This window comes from Phytophthora parasitica, assembly GCF_000247585.1.
Source record: "Phytophthora parasitica INRA-310 unplaced genomic scaffold supercont2.47, whole genome shotgun sequence".
In the NCBI taxonomy this organism is placed as follows: domain Eukaryota; phylum Oomycota; class Peronosporomycetes; order Peronosporales; family Peronosporaceae; genus Phytophthora; species Phytophthora nicotianae.
Genome location: NW_008649033.1, coordinates 444,648 through 447,202, shown reverse-complemented (window position 1 = coordinate 447,202; position 2,555 = coordinate 444,648). Strand labels below are relative to the sequence as shown.

Here is a 2,555-nt window from a genome sequence, read left to right as displayed (position 1 = left end):
TAAGACGTCCTTCGGGGTCTTCATTTCGTTAAACCAGGTCCGCAATAACTCCGTTTCCACGCGTTTACCAGCTTCCGAAGTCTTTGAATTTCTAGATGCAATAACAATCATTTTAGCCAGCTCATCATCGGCGTAGAGTGTTCTTAACGTCGCGATGGTAGAGTACTGCGATGCGGGCTTACTCGCACTAAAATCGTCCAGGTATCGCAGCCACGTATTGACTGCAGGCTGGTCAAACAGAATCGACTTGGCAGAATTGAGTTCCAGCAGTACAAAGACATCGTTCGGGGTCTTCCCAGCCTTCATCCAATGCTGAATCTGCTTGGTTTGGATTTTATTCGCGACGTCCTTCGTTGACGGCATTCTCTTGGCTGTTTCAATCATTGTAGAGAGAGCTTCGTCTCCAAAGCGAGCAGTGAGTGCCGAGATTGTTTGCATCTTCTCCGTAGGGTTCTCCTTGTTAAATACTTTGATGTAGCTCACCCAAGCGTTCAATAGGGAACCGGAAAGCAGATTGTCGGCCTTGTTACCGAGCGATAGTAGGCCTACGGCTTCGTCAGAGAGCAGACCTTTCTTGAGCCAACCCTGGAGCATCTCAACATTAGGGACAGTGATCCCTCTCTCCTCGGTATTGAGAGCCTCATGGGTCCTTAAAAACCTCATTGTATCGTGCCAATTGTTCACCGTGGAACGTGGAAACCCCGCTGTTGAGGCAGAAGCAGCATATGTCAGTAAGAGCGCAGCCAATATGGCGCTGGGGACACGCATGTCTGCACGTGGTAACCTCCCTCCAAGCTTTGGGATGGAGACTCAGAGAGAGAATGACAAAGTGGCACTGAGCCGGCGCTATCGACCATCTATCCGCTGTTGTACGGTTTGCAGATTATCGTTTTTGAGCATTCGAAATACGACACAAGCCCGGGATAAGCAAAAATGATGGGATGTATTCACTTTGTACACCCCCGGAAATTGTGCACTTGTACCGGGGCAGCAGTATCTGCTCAGTCATTTTATTAAGGCACTGAATAGAGTCACCAACGAGATTGCACAGCCGGAACACGGTAATTTTCGGCCCTGACAGTAATTTACTTTGTTCCTTTTTCTACATTTCCTTTTTTTCAAAAAAATTATTGCGCACGTCCTACTGGCCGTCCATTCAGAATCCCCCCCGTCCCCGGAACAGGCATCCACGTAGCTGCTGCGTCGTCACCCCCTCCCCAACTATCGGTGAAACAAGGCGCCTCTTACCACTTGCAGGCCGCATCGCCAATTAGTATGAGTGATTCTGTCGGACAGACGTCGATAGACGACCACTCTGCAAGTACTAACGCGCCCACGGACATTAGTGTGCCTTCCCTACACGACCGCGAGCTGTATGCGAGATCAGCTGATCCCTCCGCGAGCGCTAGCTCTATTCGAGAAGCTCCTACTAGTCTGCCCGTCCAATCTACAGCCTCTTGTGGCCCACTCGACTCATCGGACGAGGAACCAAAGGAAATTAGAGTGGTTTCGCCCCCCTTTGAAACGTGGTACGACGATTGGAACGTGTTTTTTGCTCGGCTGCAAGACTATCAAGACCGTACGAAGCAGTTGTACAGTGTTCGGTCTACCGTGAAGGCGACAACGCGTAATGCAGTCATCAAGGCGAAGAAGAAATGGTCTGAGACCGAGCTCATTCCCGAATCATTTGGAGACTATTACAAGAAGATGCTGTGCACACATGGTTGGAACAAAAGTGAGAGGGGAGACGGCCGAAGGACCGGACATAGAGGACGTAGCACAGGATGTGGAGTTGTTCTCTGCGCGACTGTGACACGTTGCCCTGAAAGTCTCAACTTCAGAGTAAAAGTCACTGTTCACAAGCGGGTTCACAATCACCGGCTAGGGAAAGACATCTACGACCACTATCCTGTCAATAGGCGTGTTACGGACCCCGACGTTCTCGACATTGTCGATGAGCTAGTCAAGGCTGGTGGAAAACCGAAGAAGATACTAAAGTATCTCCAAGAGACAACAGGTTAAGGGATCTGGTTGAGGCAAATGAAAAGTGGCACCTATAACTAATGTTTGTTGTGTGTGTCGTATTAGGCAAAAGCGTAACCTTACGGGACGTGCACAATTTGGTGCAGCGATTGAAGGCGAGGCGGCGCGGAATTGCAACTGTCGAAGATCGACTGGAGGCTGTACTGCGTAAGTTTTGCGCTTTCCGTGGCAATACTGCCTCTATCTTCGTGGACGAGACGGAGACTACGCAAACGATCACACTACAGACAAGACAGATGCATCGGTTCTTTGAGGCTTTCCAGAGGTGCTCATGCTCGACTCCACACATGGAACGAACGTATCCAAGTATAAGCTGTTCAGCTTCATGATAGAAGACGTTTTCGGTCATGTACGTTCTCCTTGTTTGTGATAGTGGTCACCGTTGATGATCAATTGGGCTAGTTGGTGATCAATTGGGCTAGTTGGTGAACGGTTGGGCTAGTTGGTGAACGGTTGGGCTAGTTGGTGATCAGTTGGGTTATTTGACCAACTGTTGGGATCATTGGTGACCA

General features: G+C 49.5%; 2 protein-coding genes across 2 annotated transcripts in view; one reads left to right on the top strand and one right to left on the bottom strand.

The window, feature by feature from the left end:
• Positions 1-768, bottom strand: part of PPTG_23693 (hypothetical protein) — a gene marked incomplete at both ends in the record, with an annotated part of 2,425 nt that extends 1,657 nt beyond the window's left edge. The window contains one exon of the mRNA XM_008912497.1: positions 3-768. Within this exon, the coding sequence (XP_008910745.1) occupies positions 3-768 (766 nt within the window). The remainder of the gene's footprint in view (positions 1-2) is intronic.
• Positions 769-1,275: 507 nt separating this feature from the next.
• Positions 1,276-2,372, top strand: PPTG_15429 (hypothetical protein; the record flags this gene model as incomplete). Its single annotated transcript, XM_008912496.1, has 2 exons — positions 1,276-2,017; positions 2,089-2,372. 2 exons carry the CDS (start codon positions 1,276-1,278, stop codon positions 2,370-2,372), a joined length of 1,026 nt encoding a protein of 341 aa, XP_008910744.1.
• Positions 2,373-2,555: the final 183 nt, after the last annotated feature.